This window comes from Pollicipes pollicipes, unplaced genomic scaffold (genome assembly GCF_011947565.3).
Source record: "Pollicipes pollicipes isolate AB1234 unplaced genomic scaffold, Ppol_2.1 Scaffold_4295;HRSCAF=5057_pilon_pilon_pilon, whole genome shotgun sequence".
Lineage (NCBI taxonomy): Eukaryota > Metazoa > Arthropoda > Thecostraca > Pollicipedomorpha > Pollicipedidae > Pollicipes > Pollicipes pollicipes.
The window spans coordinates 2,935,157-2,952,017 of NW_023596461.1; the positions used below are offsets into that span (position 1 = coordinate 2,935,157).

General features: G+C 59.3%; 1 protein-coding gene across 3 annotated transcripts in view; it reads right to left on the reverse strand.

The window, feature by feature from the left end:
* Positions 1 to 16,861, reverse strand: part of pbl (epithelial cell transforming 2 pebble) — a 68,598-nt gene that overhangs the window by 1,284 nt on the left and 50,453 nt on the right. Inside the window, exons 18-22 of one of the 3 annotated variants that reach the window (XM_037219818.1) lie at positions 11,108 to 11,262; positions 10,548 to 10,636; positions 5,360 to 5,522; positions 2,590 to 2,652; positions 2,305 to 2,339 (exon numbers count right to left, since the gene is read on the reverse strand). In XM_037219818.1, coding sequence (XP_037075713.1) covers positions 2,337 to 2,339; positions 2,590 to 2,652; positions 5,360 to 5,522; positions 10,548 to 10,636; positions 11,108 to 11,262 — 473 coding nt within the window. In that variant the 3' untranslated portion in view covers positions 2,305 to 2,336. The remainder of the gene's footprint in view (positions 1 to 2,304; positions 2,340 to 2,589; positions 2,653 to 5,359; positions 5,523 to 10,547; positions 10,637 to 11,107; positions 11,263 to 16,861) is intronic. The other 2 variants (XM_037219816.1, XM_037219817.1) reach the window with 2 other exon arrangements.

Consider the following 16,861-nt stretch of genomic DNA (forward strand, 5'->3'; position numbering starts at 1 on the left):
GCGCCACCCAGACGGCGTGTGCGCGGGTCAGCCATTTCGCCGCATGACTAACACAGCACCAACAGCCCTGCTAGGGTGGAGAAGACACTGCCTTCGAGGTGAGTGGCATGCCAGCTTTGGTTATAACTGCCCATTTCAGTAAAACGACCCCATTCTAGGTGCGAGCATGCATCACAACGAGACCAATCTATAGTTACGGCGTTGCTGTGCGCTCTACCTATCGCTTCATAGTTAGTTCGCCCCAGCACTAAAAAAGCCAAAGACGGCAAGGCACGGACATCACATTCAACGAAGGTGAGATGCGTCGGATGACGTCACATCGCTGGTTGATGTGACGCCATCCGAGTCGACATGTCCCTCACTACAGGTGCCAGCACACTCCGCATTGCATAAAACAGCCAGGACAAACTAACTGTGCCCCACAATGCAGCCAACAATCAAGCTACATCGTATCGTGTCAAGGCCCCAATGCCGCGCTAGCAAACACGATCAATGCTCATGGCTGCAGGCTGCAAGAAGCGCGAGGCACGTCCTCCAACCCATCCTTGAAGCACCTCCAGAGCCCGCGTGCCACCGGGCTCCTCCCGCCCGGCAGGCCCACAGTGCGCGACCGTCAGCGCCGCGAGCCGCGCCGCTTCTCATTGAACCCCTGACCAGCCACCGGTCAGCGCCGCGAGCCGCGTCGCTTCTCATTCAACCCCTGACCAGCCACCGGTCAGCGCCGCGAGCCGCGCCGCTTCTCATTCAACCCCCGACCAGCCACCGGTCAGCGCCGCGAGCCGCGCCGTTTCTCATTCAACCCCCGACCAGCCACCGGTCAGCGCCGCGAGCCGCGCCGTTTCTCATTCAACCCCTGACCAGCCACCGGTCAGCGCCGCGAGCCGCGCCGCTTAGCCTTCCACCCCTCCCCAGCCACCGGTCAGCGCCGCGAGCCGCGCCGCTTAGCCTTCCACCCCTCCCCAGCCACCGGTCAGCGCCGCGAGCCGCGCCGCTTAGCCTTCCACCCCTCCCCAGCCACCGGTCAGCACCGCGAGCCGCGCCGCTTAGCCTTCCACCCCTCCCCAGCCACCGGTCAGCGCCGCAAGCCGCGCCGCTTAGCCTTCCGGGCGTCCTCAGCCATCGGCCAGCGCCGGCCGTCTCGGCGTCGCGTGGAGCGGCGCGGGTCGGCGGATCCTGCGCGCCGCGGAGCCGCGGGCGCGGCGCGCAGGACCGGCCGCCCGCCCGGCTCCCATTAGGCCGTCATCCGTCACCATCGGCCGGAGGCGGGCCGCAGCCAGCCGAGCGGATCCGGCGCCGCCACACAGGGCAGGAAGGGCCCCGCAGGGCTCACCAACTCGCTGACGACACGGCAGACGTCTGACGTCACAGGCGGGCGGCGACGGCCTAGCGCCGTCCGAGCCGAGCGGACGCCGCTCCGTGGCGTCATCACGCTGCGATCGTTGCCCGCCCGGTGCAGTGACCGCGGGGCGGCCGCCACTCTGCCCTCAGAAGACGGCTGTCTTTCCAACCTCCGGCGGATCAGCCCGGTGGGTCCGCGCCCCCCCCCCCCCCCCCCTCTCCGAGACAACGGCAGCGTTACGCCGCCGTCGGTCGACGTAAAGACGGCCGGATTCGCGGCGCCCGAGCAGCAGCGCTGGTAAACACGGTTGGGCCGGCCGCCGGCTACGGTCATTCGCTGTCCCGCCGGCCTGACCGGGCCGGACGCGACCCGATCCGACCCGGCGAGGGCGGCGGTGGCCGGAGCCGCGCACAGCGGGCCCGTCCCATCCATCGCCGTCGGCCGCCGAACGGCAGAAAAACCGGCCCTCGGGGCCGCCAGTTTGCGACGGCCGCCGGCTACGGGGCGCAATTTGTCCGGCGGGCGATCGCGGCGGCCGAGACGCATTGGGACCGGGAGGCCGTCCCGCAGGACGGGTACCGCAGACACCGACACCAGGCCAGCGAGCGCCACCAGCACCGGAGCAGCGGGTGACACCAGCACCAGACCAGCGGGTGATACCAGCACTGGATCAGCGGGTGACAGACGGGTGATGCCAGCACCAGGCCAGCGAGCGACACCAACATCAGACCAGCGGGTGACACCAGCACGAGATCAGCGGGTGATAAACGGGTGATGTCGGCACCAGGCCAGCGGGCGACACCAACATCAGACCAGCGGGTGACACCAGCACCAGACCAGCAGGCAGGCGCGTGCGGCCGACACGCGAGAGGCAAGCATGCAACCCAGGCATGAGCCAGCGCCAGCGCCAGCGGTAGCGGCAGCGTGCAGGCACCGCACCCCGAACGGAAAGTAAACACACTTACTGGCAACTTTCAGAGCACGCGCTAGCCTCTAGCTACTGAAAGGAGAAAACGCCGCGTTAGAAAACTCGGCACACGACTGACACACAGGCGCGGCGACGCGACGCGACGCGGCGCGGCGACAGGTCGAAAGCGGAGCCAGACACGTCACGACTTTACGGCAACGAGACGCGGCCGGCGCGCCGGTAACTGGTGGGCGCGCAGCGCCCAGGGCGGCATGCTGGCCCCGGGGCGGGACACGTGGCGGCGGTGCGACGCACCCATGCTGAGAGCGGGGCGGTCACTCACGCTGGGCGTCAGTTGCGGCCGCGCCGGAGACATGGTGGCCACCGACGACTGGTGGATGAGCCGCTGTCGGACAGGAGAGGGGCCGTCACCGTCCGCGCGCGCGGACCGCTCCCGCCGGCCGGCGCCAGTGCGGCACACTACGGCACGCTATCTACGCTGTGCGCTACCTACGCTCTACGGGCGTCTACACGACGCCACATAACTGGCGGGGTGGCGGATGAACGGCACGTGCGAGGGGTATGGGGAGCGACTTTGGGGATGGGCGCGACGTAAATAGACGATATACACGTATCGGTCCGATAAATCTCCGACGGAAGAGTGCTGAATTGTGCCGATGATGATGGATCGCCACAGCACGCTTGGCTGAAATTGGATACGTCGCCGGGCGGTGGAGGCGGCCCAAAGAAGGGCGAGCTCCAGCGATCCATCACGGCTGCCTTTTCGCCATTCATCGCAATCGAACGCAGCCGGGAAGCACGCGATCCAGTTCTAATATACAACAAAGGCCAGGCCGGGTGAGCACACCGCTGAGCGGGGTCGGCAGGTCGCGGCTTTTTAAGCAGCCCATAGAAGCCAGCGATTCCTCATAAGGTTGTAAACCGCGAACAGCACGCAAGGCACAAACAGATCACCGCACCATGCCACTGGCCATCGCCATAACTCAGCCTTGTTTCTGGATGACCTGCCAACGAACTCTTTCATGCGCCTTGTGTGACGAGGGGTTTCCGACGACACGCGTAAATATCAACACTTTCATTGCCGGCGAAGACTGGTTCAAAACACAAGTCACAATTACACAGCTGAAAAGCACAAACACAAAGTGACAAGATATAGCAAATGTCCAACGAAATTAAAGCTGCGCGAAGCGTTCCAGCGACCGCGAGGTCCACGCACGGCAAAAAATTCCTGATTCTCGACGTTTTCACAAGCGCCAAGTCTGCCAGGCATCTCGTCACCTTTCACGCGCACTGAAGGCTTCTTCACGAACAACGTAAGCTATGCATCAACGGCTGCAGTACGAGACACTTCCTAACACGACGGGCCTGTAGATGCCTAAAGCACTCGCCTGACGTCCTTCGATGCATCGCTCACCCGGTCAACGAACCTGAAAGAGGCTGCGGACGGAACAAATATTGGCTTTTATGCGTCTCACAAACGACGTACGCTGGCCTGCGGGGACAGCCGAGCAGAATCCGCATCCGCGCCAGACCCTCCCCAAGGACCGGCTGTATTCGCGGCGTCGCTCCAATTGAATAGCACGCAGTCCGTCGGCCGACATCACGCATTCGGCGTGCGTCCGCCAAGCGCTCCGTCCCGGCCGCCGACGACGGTTACGGCGGCCCGGGCCCGGACCCAGCCCCAGCCTGCTAATCCAGCCGCGCGGAGCGGGGCCAGCCGGCCGGCCGGCCCACTGGCGGGTTCGGCACGGCGCCGTCCGTCCGCGGCGCCTCCGGCTCCCCTGGTCGTTGGCGCCTGCCGTGTGACGCCCCACCGGCTGCGTTGGGCCCCCGCCGGCCCGGCAAGGGGCCGACGGCCGGCGTCCGACCGTCGCCGCGTGATCGACTGGCAGACCGGGCCGCAGTGACGCCGCATTTGCATAGTTTCAATGCATATGGGGCGGCGGCGCGGCGGGAAGCCAGTCGGCCGCGCCGAGTCGGACCACGCTGTCGGGGCGGGGCGAGGCGGGGCGGGGCGGGGGCGGGGGCGGGACACCGGCACGAAGGCCAGCACCGAGCCCCGCTCCGGCGCCGGTGGCTCGACCCCTTCCCGGGACCGGTGGGCGGTGCAGTCTATTTCAGGGCGGCCTGGCATGACTCCCAGCAATGCTCTCGTATGTTCAGGAAACCTGACCAGCTAACTCTGCATTCAGTTCTAGTCTGTTAGGCGACTGCAGCGTCCTCCGGAATATGCAGGGAGCAAACGAACTTAAAGTAACGTCTGGACAAACCAAACAAGACTTGCTCAAATTAATGGTAAGAGGTTAAGAATAGCTGGGACAACAAGCCAGCCAAACGCACCCGGTGCTTTTTTCACAACAGACGGCGACTACCGCGGTAGTAGCGACTCGACTGCCTCACTTAAGCCACAAGCCAATCCCTCGGCACGAACCAGACAACCGCCATAGGTCACGGAGCGCAGGCACATACCGTCGAGTGCTGCTCCCCATTACACGAACATACGAGGGCCTTTTTTAATCCGAGCCCGGTTTGAGCCCGGCAATCGACCTTCGGCTCCGGCCCGCTGTAAACCCAACGGACGACCGCCCGTCCAGCTGTAACGCTATGCGAAGAAACGGCTGACTCAGACATCACGGAGGCGGGTAGGGGACTGACCCGGAACGGTGCACCGAAGGTGGAGACTGACCCGGAGCGGTGGACTAGAGATGAAGATTCACTTGGAGCGGTGCACCAGAGGTGGAGACTGACCAGGACCAGGACTAGAGGTGGAAACCGACCTAGAGCGGTGGACTAGAGATGGAGAATGTCCTCTAGTCCACTCGGGTGGTGGACTAGAGGTGGAGACTGACCTGGAGCGGTAGACTAGAGGTGGAGGCTGACCTGGAGCGGTAGACTAGAGGTGGAGACTGACCTGGAGCGGTGGACTAGGGGTGGAGATTGACCCGGAGCGGTGGACTAGTGGAGACTGGCCTGGGGCGTGGAACTAGAGGTGGAGACTGACCTGGAGCGGTGCCCTGAAGGTGGAGACCAGCCTGGAGCGGGGCACCGAAGACCAAGACTAGCCTGCTGCTACTCTGGAGGCCGACACTTACCCGCAGGTTGGAAGATGAGGCCATGCGCAGCTCGGCCATGGGCCCGGATGGCGTGCCGCCCTGGAACGGACTGATCACGGTGGAGACGGCGCGCCTTAACTTGTTGGGCGTCTGCTTGAAGCTGAACGCGCGGCCCACCTTGCGCGACGTCTTGGAGGCGAACCTGACACACGCGGACACACGTGACAGTCGGGCGCCGCACAGGCGCGCGCACATGCCGGCCGCGGGCCGCACAGACCGCACACCAGAGGACGGCGGCCACGCGGCGCCGGAGAAAACAGAGCGACACGGGGGGGGGGGGGGGGGGGGCACCGAGCCACCTAGAAGATGGCTGGAGGGCGGGGGGGGGGGGTCTCGCACCGGGCCCACCTCCGCCCCTGTGACGTACAGCCAACGCCCCGGAATCTGACGAGCGCTGCCGGCCCCCACCCTGGCGTGCACGGGAGGGGGGGGGGGGGGCACCGAGCCGCCTAGAAGATGGCTGGAGGGCGGGGGGGGGGGGATCTCGCACCGGGCCCAGCTCCGCCCCACCAGCTGTGACGTACAGCCAACGCCCCGGAACCTGACGGGCGCTACCGGCCCCCACCCTGGCGTGCACGGAAAAAGGCACCAGTCATTTCAACGCCAACCCGTACGTGTTCTGATGCAAGAATTCCGTGCGGGCAGGTGTGAGTCAATAGATTGCCCCCTCCCCTCCCCAAATATGAAGGCTTCCATTTCATTTTCCCTGGCACGAACAGAGCATTTCGGTGCATCAGTTTCCAGCCCCACAATATTGTGCAAAAACTGATCTTTTGCCAACTTCGCGCTTTCTTTTCGATCGTCGCGCTACGGACTACAGCGTTACCAGAATGCTGTACCACTGTCCCACATTCGCCTCGCATATGACAACGCTTAAGCCAAAACCCCACGGAGATAGTATGTTCACTCCGAAGAGAAAACTCACTAAGCTCCAGAGAGAACTCAGGCAAAAATACAAATATGATGAACAAGGAAAGCCTGCTTCAACCATCTATATATCTTGCTCGAACGCCATTTTCGGCAGGTCCAATCTGTTCAGACGACTACCCCGAGCGACCACTGCTCTCGCCCGTCCGACACGACCCATGGGGGCGCTAGTAAGCGGGGCACATTGGCGTCGGGGAAATGCCAGCGTGATTTAGCGCGCGGGCCGTCGGCCACTTGAGACCCCTTGTTGAGCGGGCGACGCCGCTCGTCTCGCACCGCAGGCGCCGGGTCACCGACCCGCGCTGCCCCGGAGACGGCAGCGGAGGCGTCCCGCAGACCTCTGGACCAGCGTCAGCGCCGGAGACTCACGCTCGACGCTGCCGGGGTCGAGGGCAGGTCTGGGTCCGTCACGACCTGACAACAGCCAGGGCCGATGGCCGGCCCGCCACTGACCGGTCTGGGTCCGTCACAGCCTGACAGCAGCCGGGGCCGATGGCCGGCCCGCCACTGGCCGGTCTGGGTCCGTCACAGCCTGACAACAGCCGGGGCCGATGGCCGGCCCGCCACTGACCGGTCTGGGTCCGTCACAGCCTGACAGCAGCCGGGGCTGGTGGCCGGCCCGCCACTGACCGGTCCGGGTCCGTCACGACCTGACAACAGCCGGGGTCGAGGGCCGGCCCGCCACTGACCGATCTCGGTCCGTCACAGCCTGACAGCAGCCGGGGAGAAGGCGGCTCCCGCTTCGGTCACCGACACGACACGGCGACGCGAGCCGGCTACTCGAGCCGCCGCGAGCACTCGCCGCTCGACTCGGACCACCGTTCATCTGAACGGCTCCTCCTGGAGGCTTTAACGGCGTGGGAATCGACTTTGGCGGCGGCCCCGGTATCGGATGGCGGCCTCTTCCGACGGGCGCCGAGCGGACGTTATTGCCGTCCGACCATTTGGGGCGATGGCCAAGTCCGTTACTGGAGCTCGCTCCATGCCTGTGATGTAAAACTAAAGGCACAGCACGCTCAGGGAGCTGAGCACCACAAGGGGTCATCGGCTGATGGCATCGGCATCCTCTCTCCTAAAAGACGGTCATGACTGCACATCAGCATGCATCCTACAGGATAAAGATATTGTCTTATACTCAAGGCACACGTGACAACAAAGTCGGACCATGCAGACACCAAAACACTCCGCCGCCAGGCATTTTCTACACATTCTAAAGAAGGAATGTTTTCATGGAGGCGCCCTCATACACACTTGCGTGACCCGACCCGACCCTGCCGGCAGGCTGGACCGCACCAAGATGGCTGCCCATCTGGCTGCGCCGGGATCGCCGCGGCCGGCAGCCGGGCGACGAGCGGACCGCCTAATCCTATTGGAGAGTCCGCAACGTGCCGGCGACGGCGCGGCTGGCACGGCTCGGCAAACAGGCGCGGACCGGCTCACGGACGCTACAGCGGTCACCGGGGCGGCCGCAGACGAGCCAGGTCACGACCGGACCGGACCGAGAGGTCACACATCACAGGCGGCCGGCGGCACTGGTCTGTATAAGGCAGCTGTGGATCGGACAGCGACCGAGGACAGCCGTGGACCGCGCAGTGACTGAGGACGGGCGTGGATCGGACAGTGACCGAGAACAGCCGTGGACCGGACAGTGACCGAGGAGAGGCGTGGACCGGACAGTGACTGAGGGCAGTCGTGGACCGCGCGGTGACTGGGGACGGGCGTGGACCGGACAGTGACCGAGAACAGCCGTGGACCGGACAGTGACCCGAGGGGAGGCGTGGACCGGACAGTGACCGAGAACAGCCGTGGACCGGACAGTGACCAAGGAGAGGCGTGGACCGGACAGTGACCGAGGACAGCCGTGGACCGAAAAGTGGCCGAGCACAGCCGACAGCCGTGGACCGGACGGTGACCGAGGACAGTCGTGGACCTGACAGTGACCGTGGACCGAACGGTGACCGAGGACAGCCGTGGACCGGACGGTGACCGAGGACAGCCGCGGACCAGACAGTGGTCGCGGCCGGCCGGCGCCGCTCGCGTCAGCCGACGCTTGGCCGCGCCACGGCGGCCGTGGGTGACGCGTCTCGGCCCGCACCGACGGGTAATGGGAGAGCCCCGATTGAATTAGGGCGGGCCGCGACACGCCGACGGCAGCGCCACCGCCTGATCAAAGCCGGGCGCTGCCCGCCGCCGGCGACGGCACTCGGCGGCCGGCGGCGCCGCGCACCAAACTCGATACGGCTCGGATTCGCCGCCGCCGCCACCGAAAAACTTGGCTCGCCCCAGAGCCACTGGCGGTTTGCATACAAAGCGGAAATTCGGAGGTAGCTGTAAGCGTGTTCTGACTACGGGCTGATGATGTCTCAATACAGCTCGCGGCTATCTGGGCTCAAAGGTTGGCACTGTTTAAAAAGGGTACGAAAATTCCGAGCACAAAGCAGCCATGGTCGCCCTCAGACATGTGCCCATGCTAACATCAGTGATGGATCACTGGGGTTTTAGGGCATCTCGACCACTACGGTCATGCAGCGCCTTCAACAAATTTGTCATTCCCATTTATTCACAGACCGTGGTCCACATGCGAATCGTACAGACAGTGTGACGCAGCAGGGATAAGATTTGAGAACACGACGGCCTGGCAGTGTGGCGCCACATTGAAAGCATAATGGCCCCTCTTCCCCGCAGGGCACCGCATCTGTGGCCTGTACACAGGCAACAAACATGACCTTCTCAGGCCGCGCCTGGTCGTGAGGATGACGGCCACTTCTCCAGACGGGGCTGCGCAGCCTTCATTTTGTCGAAGCACTATCTCATGCCGCGGACAATTTGCCCGCAAAAGAGCGGCAATAGATGGATATAGATGGTTTCCGTGGGGGGGGAGGTTAACCGTGGGCACATGAAACCCACAGAGATCAGCTTGTGGCGGCATCCGCCAGCTCGTTTCCATGGTAACCAAACATGACAGTGCAACGCGGCGGGCGACAGCCCGCTCCCGCCGACTCGGTGCCATGAGGCGCGATACAAACATTTCAGGCGGGATAGGACCGGATGGATGACGAGATGATGGTGATAATTTGTAGTCCTAGGGCACGTCGACGACAACTGCTCATGCAGCGGCCACAGGTTCCAAATTACCAGGCAAAGTCCCAATTCAAACGAATTTTTTACAAATACAAACACCGTCAACGTAAGCGACTGTGAGTCAGCATGGCAGTGGAGAGAACATCACGGTGAAACCTACGGCAGGTAGATTGAAACAGCTTTCCAGTTCCGACAGCTGGAGAGTCAGTATTTAAAATGTCGGGCAGTGTACGATCTGAGGCATTCCGTTCAAAGAACCGCACTGGCGCTCCAACTAGGCTACGACAGGCGATCAACACATAGTGCTTAGTTCGAGGGTCCCGGACTTGAGCACCAAGCGTGCTCAGAGTATGGCAAGATCAGGTGTGGGCTTTCGCCCCCCCCCCCCCCCATCCCAATAATACAAAGCGCTTGCTGATGACCACGAGCTCCGCACCACGCGCGGACGCGCACGAGACGACGGCATGAATGACGCGTCACGGGACCGCACTCAAATGCGATGCCAAAACCCGCGTCTGTCCCCGACCCGTCCATACTGTGGTGACTTAGCCACCCCCCTCCCCCCTCCCCACGAGCTGCTGTGCTCAGGGGCCCTGGACGGCGCGTCGCGTTTGAGTCGGAGCCGCTCTCAGATCTTTGTCACATCCGGTCAAACCAGCTCCTAGGCGGGAATCTCTGGCTGACTTAGCTGTTCGACAGAGCGGAATTCAAATAGCCCCTTTCAACAACTCTCTTACTCGCATGCAAAATGGGACAGCCCGTAGGACCCGTTATCCATGATAACATCAACTTGAGAAAAACAAAACGGTGTTGGACCCGGAACTCGACTTCAAAGATGACCTCTCAGCGATTAACTGATGAAAGAGAGCGCGGGAGTTAAACGCTGCCAAGTGCCAACGTTTGGTGCTTGCCAACGAAGCAAGCCGCGTCAGGTGCAGCGCTCGGCCAGACGCCACAAGGGGCCGGCCGTCGGGCCCCGGCGTCGGCCACCACCGGCGTTGGCGTGGCGGGACTGCCCATGACGGCCCGCCAGCCAGGGCGTGCCGGCCGTCCGGCCCCGGCGTCGACCGCCACCGCCGCCGCCGCCACCGGCGTTGGCGTGGCGAGACTGCCCGTGACGGCCCGCCAGCCAGGGCGTGCCGGCCGGTCGCAGACTCACTTGGAGACGCGGCTGAGTGTGCTGTGCGCGGCCACCTCGCTGCTCTCGATGTCCAGATGCTGCGGGTCCAGTACGGTCAGGAAGTTCTCCTGGGGCGAACGGCACGGCCGGGCGGTGAGCAGACAGACCAAGACAACGGCCGAGACAGCGAGGTAGGTCCGCTCGGGACGCGCGACCAATCGCTGCGTCTCGCGAACAACTGAGCCCCCAAGTGGCCGTCAGGGACGGCGGGCAGGCAGACGCCCACCCAGTGCCTCGAGATCTGAGACACTCTGACAGCGTACCAGTAAAAAAAAAACACAAAAAAACACAAAAAGCAAAAACAAAAGAAAATGAAACAAAAAACAAAACAAAAAATGAACAAGCAAGACACAAAAAGGACCAACGAAAAACACGCTACTGTACCGAGCACCAACACAACAGCACGAGGAGACAAACCATGAAAAGGAACGACAACCATTTTTCCTTCGCAACATCCCCGAGCCAATCATGCCTTCACGGTCTCCGCGACAGTGGCGACAGCCGTGCATTTGGCCGGCCCGTCCGGCGACCTCACTCACGGCGTCAGCGCGGCACGTGGCATGCGCCATCTGTCTACAGAGCGTGCGCAGGAACTGCTCCTTCGGCACGTCCTCCGAGCTGATGGTGAACGTGTAGTGGCGCTCCTTCAGCTCGTGGTTGCTCCGGCAGATCAGCGTGAAAACGTTGTGGCACTCTGCGGACGGAGAGGCGCCGGCTCAGCACGCCCGCCGCCTGCCGTGAAGTCGTGACGGCCGTGGCTCCGCGTCACCGTGTCGCCACGCTGCGCATGAGGCCCGCCAGACGGCTGCCGTGGCGTCGTGACGGCCGTGGCTCCGCGTCACCGTGTCGTCACGCTGCGCATGAGGCCCGCCAGACGGCTGACGTGGCGTCGTGACGGCCGTGGCTCCGCGTCACCGTGTCGTCACGCTGCGCATGAGGCCCGCCAGACGGCTGACGTGGACGCAAACACAACCGCATCGTGATGTGGCGGTGGAAAGTTTCCCGGCTTCGTGGCGAAGTTAGGTTATATTCACCCGATCTCTCCTCCAGACAACAGGATCTACAAAATAGATATGAAGCGCTTGGAACAGCCGACAAAATCCTGTCGGCTATGTTGCGCATTTGGTTGGAGTGGGGCGCACGCATTTACTGGTCTGAAAATGGCTGTCAAATAGATGATTGTTCATATTTAGCGTGCCGGCCAAGACACAAAGGGACCACAGGGACCACAACACGTGGCCCGTTCACTGGGAGAAACAGGTCAAGGACAGCCGAATTCTTTTTAAACGTCGCACACGACTGACAATTCATGACCACAATGGCATGGATAGAAATGACTGGGGATCAACGACGAAGCCAACCTGTAAGATGATTTAGCGTCGGTTTGGCATCTCTCTCACGTCGATTAACGCCAGGGGGACGGCACGGAACATTTGACAGCGGGCTGGGCTCGAAACCATCACTTTCTGCATGCGCACCTGAGGCGATCTGACTCCCAACTGAGCCGCTTCATACCCCACAATACGGCATTTGGGACGGCTGGTCGCACTGGCAGACGTCCCCGGTAGTACTTGGGTAAAATATATGCTTTCAACGGTTCCATGACAAGATATAAAAAAACTAAAGCATGAAAGGTAAAATGCAAGAAGTCGAAAACCAAAAAAGGCAAAACAAATCATAAAAGCACAGTGCATAAAGGCGAAGAGCAAAGGGTCCTGAGAAATAAAAGTATGCCGTAAGGACCCTTGATCAGTTAGTTGCTCGTCCACGACGGCGATGGCTAAGCGAGGGTGAAGCCACCGCCTCTGTGTCGTCAGTGGGGCCCAGCCAACTGGCAGCCTTGTGAATGTGCAGAGAGGGGGGGAGGGGGCAAATAACGAAAAACACGGCATAGCTGCTGCTAGCCTGCACGAGGCATTCAGATTACATAACTGCTTGTTGCTCCGGAAAAAAGGCATGCCAGTTCGGTAACCATCAGTCTGAGATCCACCTCGAGTGGGCCCGGTTCAAGCATCTGTGCTTGAGCGCATCAGAGCGCAGATCAAAAATGACCACATGCAGCTACATATCTTACCGAAGATGGAAAATCACCACCTCCGGTGTAAATCAGAGCCCTAATCCAGAGATGGGCTTCTATTGATTCCATCCAGGACCTCCTGACCTGGAGTAGGGCTTTCTGGAGCAGGTCAGGTGATAACGGGGTGATGATGATGATTTGGGGTTTTAGAGCGCATCGACTGCTGTAGGTCATGCAGCGCCCATAACTATCAATTTACGCAGAGCCGCCAATCCGGCAAGAGCATCAATCAAGTCAAGCTATAAAACTCTGATGATCAGGCCTACTAAAATGATGAAAAGATTACTGGGAAATCAATAGCGCGAAGAAACTGGAGCACATTACCAAACTCAACAGCGTGCGAAGAATTCCCTAAAGTCACTAAACGTGCGACTCTGGGCGTAGTGTCCGAAAAACTGCGCTCTCGTTGCAGTAAGGACACGGCAAACGACCAGTACGTGGCACGGTTGGCGGGTCAGAGCATCGACTACAGCATGGTCTGTCGCCAGCCAATGGCAGGTGACGGTGCGTAGCATACGTGTGCCCTATGGGTAACAGGCAAATAACAAGTTCTTCCCTCCGATTGTCCCGAAAACACGACTGCCATAGATCAATACGGGGTTTCAAGGACTGCAGCTTGTTGGCGCTCAGCGAGTTCCAGTGGAACTGCCATCGCTTCTGCATAAACGACGACACTGCGGGGTACATGTCTTGAGCTGGTAGTGGTGTTATAGGAATGCGTGTCCCTGTCGTAGCGCGCTTTGCTGCCGCGTCAGCAAGATCATTTCCGCAGATCCCCACGTGACTTGGGATCCAGCATAGTATGATCGTTTTCCCTGCTCAATCCAATGAGCTAAGACGCAATTGAATGTCCTGGACCAATGAATTCCACGAGGAAAAGCCGCCAACAGCCAGGAGCCTGCTCAAGGAGTCGGAAAGAATCAAATGCAAATTGCTATCGTCCACTTCAATAAAACAGAGAGCTTTGCTGATGGCTATAAGCTCGGAGGTGAAGACCGGCGCGTGTGAAGGCAGTGTGAATGACGGTGTTGCGGATCCATACACAAAAGCGCACCCTACACCTGCGTCCGTCTTTGAACCATCCGTATAAGTCGTCATGTACCCGTCAAAAGATGCTATGTGTTCTGAGGCTGCCCCTTTAAGTTTCGTCATGAGGATGCGTTGCTTTTGCATGTTTGATAGAGAAACATCCACGCTTGGCGATGCTAGCTCCAAAGGAGCAGCCTTCATGGGTTTAGGTCTGATGACATGTCGTAGGTTGAGGCCGCTCGCGTCTAAAAGTTATCGCATTCGTACACAAAAGGGAGAAGTTTTTGGTGACCGTTGACGTACGAAAAGCCTTCGTAAGGTACGCAAAAACACTGCTTTGTAGGTGGGATGATCTGGGAACTGCGCCAGCTTGCACGTGTAGCGCAGTCCCAGCATCTGCCTTCGCAATGCTAGTAGGGGTTCGTGAGTCTTCACCAGAAGATTATCTATGGACGATGTCCGAAAGGCTTCCTGTGGCGATACGTAGTGCAGCGTGATGCACCGTGTTCAAAATGCGTTTAATCAGGTCTGATGAACCGTCATAGATAAAACGGCCGCAGTCAAGTTTTGAACGAGTCAGGGAACGGTATAGGAGTAAGAGTGTCCTATCAGCACCGTATGATGTACGTCCCACACACCTTAAGATGTTAAGGGATTTTAAACATTAGTCGCGGAGATTTCTTATGTGGTCACGGTATGTTAGGCGTCGGTCAAATCGTATACCGAGAAATTTCGCGGCATTGTCACTGGCGACGCGTTGCCCATACAGCCTGATTTCCATTTCAGGACAGTGACGCCGACGACGACAGAAATGAACTGCAGTTGTCTTCGATGTAGAAAACCGGAAGCCATTGAGCACACTTCACTTCTCCAGACGTGTGACAGCCAGCTGCAGCCGTCGCTCCATCGTGTGAGTGGTCGACGAGCTACACCAAATAGCAGTCATCTACGTACAGAGAACGGCTGATCCCATGTGGAAGCGTGTCCCCTATACCGTTTATCACGGCGAAAAGAATGACACTTAATATGCTGTCCTGAGGCACACCATTGTCCTGCGGATACCTGTCGGAATGATTATAGCCAACACGCACCCGAAAGAATCTGTCTGTCAAAAGGTTTTGTAAAAACTTTCTCATGTGCCCACGGACGCCACAATCGAGTAACTTCATCATAATTCACGTCTCCATGTAGTATCATAAGCTTTTTCTATGTCAAAAAAGATGGCGCCGGAATGGCGTTTGCTAATAAACCCGGCCCGCACTGCGGTATCAAAAGTTAAGATGTGGTCAGTCGTGCTCCTGTTCTCACGGAATCCGCACTGAGCATTCGTAAAAAAGTTTTGACGTTCTGGTGATGATGATTTGGGGTTTTGGGCGCATCGACTACTGTAGGTCATGCAGCGCCCATAGCTATCAATTTATGCAGAGCAGTCAATCAGAAAAGTGCATCAATCAGGTCACGCTATAAAGCCTTGATGATCAGGCCTATTATCATGATGAAAAGATTACTGGGAAATCTATAGCGCGAAGAAACTGGAACACTACCAAACTCGTCGGCGTTCGAAGAATCCCCTAAAAAGTCGCATAGTGTGCGACTCTGGACGTGGTGTCCGAAAAACTGCGCTCTCGTTGCAGTAAGATGGCGGCAAGCGACCAGTACGTGATGCACGGTCAGCGGATCAGAGCACCGACCGCAGCATGGTCTGTAGCCACCCAATAGCAGGTGACGGTGCGTAGCATATGTGTGACCTATGCGTAACCGGCGAAGGGCAACTTCTTCCACCCTATTGTCCCGAAAGCACGACTGCCATAGTCCAATACGGGGTTTCACGGACTGCAGCTTGTTGGCGCTCAGCGAGTTCCAGTGGAACTGCCATCGCTTCTGCATAAACGACGACACTGCGGGGTACATGTCCTGGACCAATGGATTCCACGAGGAAAAGCCGCCAACAGCCAGGAGACTGCTCAAGGAGTCGGAAAGAATCAAATGCAAATTGCTATCGTCCACTTCAATAAAACAGAGAGCTTTGCTGATGGCTATAAGCTCGGAGGTGAAGACCGGCGCGTGTGAAGGCAGTGTGAATGACCGTGTTGTGGATCCATACACAAAAGCGCACCCTACACCTGCGTCCGTCTTTGAACCATCCGTATAAGTCGTCATGTACCCGTCAAAAGATGCTATGTGTTCTAAGGCTGCCCCTTTAAGTTTCGTCATGAGGATGCGTTGCTTTTGCATGTTTGATAGAGAAACATCCACGCTTGGCGATGCTAGCTCCAAAGGAGCAGTCTTCATGGGTATAGGTCTGATGACACGTCGTGGTTGAGGCCGCTCGCGTCTAAAAGTTCTCGCATTCGTACCCAAAAGGGGGAAGTTTGTGGAGACCGCTGACGTAGAAAAAAACCTTCGTAAGCTACGCGAAAACACTGCTTTGTGGGTGGGATGATCTGGGAACTGCGCCAGCTTGCACGTGTAGCGCAGTCCCAGCATCTGCCTTCGCAATGCCAGTGGGGGCTCGTGAGCCTCCACCGGAAGACTATCAATGGGCGATGTCCGAAAAGCCCCTGCGGCGATACGTAGTGCGGCGTGATGCACCGTGTTCAAAGTGCGTTTAATCAGGTCTAATGAACCGTCACAGATAAAACAGCCGCAGTCAACTTTTGAACGAATCAGGGAACGATATGGTAGTAAGAGTGTCCTCCTATCAGCACCGTATGATGTACGTCCCACACACCTTAGGATGTTAAGAGATTTTAAACACTTGTCGCGGAGATTTCTTATGTGCTCACGGTGTGTGAGGCGTCACCGAGGCGTCAAATCGCAAACGTTAGGCGTCAAATCGCACACCGAGAAATTTCGCGAAATTGTCACTGGCGACGCGTTGCCCATACAGCCTGATTTCCATTTCAGGACAGTGACGCCGACGACGACAGAAATGAACTGCAGTTGTCTTCGATGTAGAAAACCGGAAACCGTTGAGCACACTTCACTTCTCCAGACGTGTGACAGCCAGCTGCAGCTGTCGCTCCATCGTGCGAGTGGTCGATGAGCTACACCAAATAGTGAAGTCGTCTATGCACAGAGAAAGGCTGATCCCATGTGGAAGCGTGTCCCCTATGCTGTTTATTATCACTGCGAAAAGAATGACACTTAATACGCTGCCCTGAGGCACACCATTGTCCTGCGGATA